The sequence below is a fragment of the Cariama cristata genome, unplaced genomic scaffold (assembly GCF_000690535.1).
Source record: "Cariama cristata isolate BGI_N322 unplaced genomic scaffold, ASM69053v1 scaffold29916, whole genome shotgun sequence".
Taxonomy (NCBI): domain Eukaryota; kingdom Metazoa; phylum Chordata; class Aves; order Cariamiformes; family Cariamidae; genus Cariama; species Cariama cristata.
Genome location: NW_009624274.1, coordinates 1,376 through 2,873, shown reverse-complemented (window position 1 = coordinate 2,873; position 1,498 = coordinate 1,376). Strand labels below are relative to the sequence as shown.

General features: G+C 62.8%; 1 protein-coding gene across 1 annotated transcript in view; it reads left to right on the top strand.

Annotated features, from left to right (window-relative positions):
- Window positions 1-481: 481 nt before the first annotated feature.
- LOC104163956 (proto-oncogene tyrosine-protein kinase LCK-like) overlaps window positions 482-1,498 on the top strand; it is a gene marked incomplete at its 3' end in the record, with an annotated part of 2,136 nt that continues 1,119 nt past the window's right edge. Inside the window, 4 exon segments of the mRNA XM_009703117.1 lie at window positions 482-731; window positions 1,158-1,208; window positions 1,211-1,227; window positions 1,328-1,479. Coding sequence (XP_009701419.1) covers window positions 482-731; window positions 1,158-1,208; window positions 1,211-1,227; window positions 1,328-1,479 — 470 coding nt within the window.

Below are 1,498 nucleotides of genomic sequence, written 5' to 3'. Positions count from 1 at the left end.
CGAGCGTGCTGCGACCCAGCCACAAAAACACCTCCTGCTCCCTGGGTGCTGCGGTGGGGAAGGCACTGGGGCTGCCCCGCTCTCCTCCATCCAGCCCCGCAGCTCCGGCATGGGGTCCCTGCTTTTCCTCCCATGGGTGCTGGCTGTCCTGCAAAGTCCTCTCCGGGTACCCAGCAGGAGCCAGGCTTCGGCATCACTGCCCGGCTCCCCCAGCCGCCCCTCCTGTTCAAAGCCCAGCAACCGACAGCTTACTTTCCTCCCAGTTAAAATGCAGTTACAGATTTTTGCCCAGGAGGTGGTCAGCGCAGAGCTGTGGTTGTCCCCAAAAGCCCTCTGGCCCCGCTGCAACAGTCCTCCAGGTCGCAAGAGTCCTCTGCCCGTCTTCAGCCAGCCTTTGCAATCTCCAACATTTCTTCCTTGTGCAATCTCGAGTTGGGATGCTCTAGATCCACAGAGCAGCCCCCACGCTCTCTGGCACCATATGGCCACGCACCCCCGAGCTGTACCTGGCGGTGGGGTCCCTCTCCCCGCTCTGCCCCCTCCCCCCGCGGGCTTCTACAACGGCCACACTAAGGTGGCCATCAAAAACCTGAAGCAGGGCAGCATGTCACCCAGCGCTTTCCTGGCAGAGGCCAACCTCATGAAGAACCTGCAGCACCCACGGCTGGTGCGGCTCTACGCCGTGGTGACGAAGGAGCCCATCTATATCATCACGGAGTACATGGAGAAGGGTGAGGGCACCCAGGTGCTGCCCACCATGGGTGGGGGTGGCTGGGGGCTGTGAAAAGCCGTGGTCCTTCGGCTCCTGGCTGTTCCCGTCCAGCGGTCAGTGCTGGTTTACATGTTTTGAGCTGTTTTCGGCATCCTTCACTTCCCTGTGTGCTGCCCTTCCATCACGGCTCTCCCACCGGCTGGGAGCTCGAGGGTCAGCCCTGGCAGGGGAAAAGGCCCTTGCGGGCAGGGTGGTCTCCTGCCCATTCACTCCTGCCTGCCCTTCTGGGGGCTGCGAGCTGCCCAGCCCCACATTCGGTGGGTGTTGCAATGGGGGACAGTGCCCTGGTGAGCCCACCACCACGATGCCCAGCCCCAACAGACGGGGTGAGGGGGGGGTAGGCAGCACGCGTATTTGCTGCTGAGACCTGCTGCCTTCATTGCAGGCAGCCTTGTGGACTTCCTGCAGACCTCCGGAGGGGTCAAGCTCAGCAGCAACAGGACATGGCCGCGCAGGTGAGGGGGGGGACAGGGCCACGGGCTGCTGGTCGGGGTTGGAGCTGGGGCTGCACTGCTCGGGCTGGCAGATATTAATTGCAATTACTCCAAACCGCAGATCGCCGAAGGCATGGCTTTCATCGAGGCCAAAAACTACATCCACCGCGACCTGCGGGCTGCCAACATCCTCGTGTCGGACACCTTGTGCTGCAAAATCGCCGATTTCGGGCTGGCCCGCCTCATCGAGGACAACGAGTACACGGCTCGCCAGGGGGTGTTTCCCCTCGGC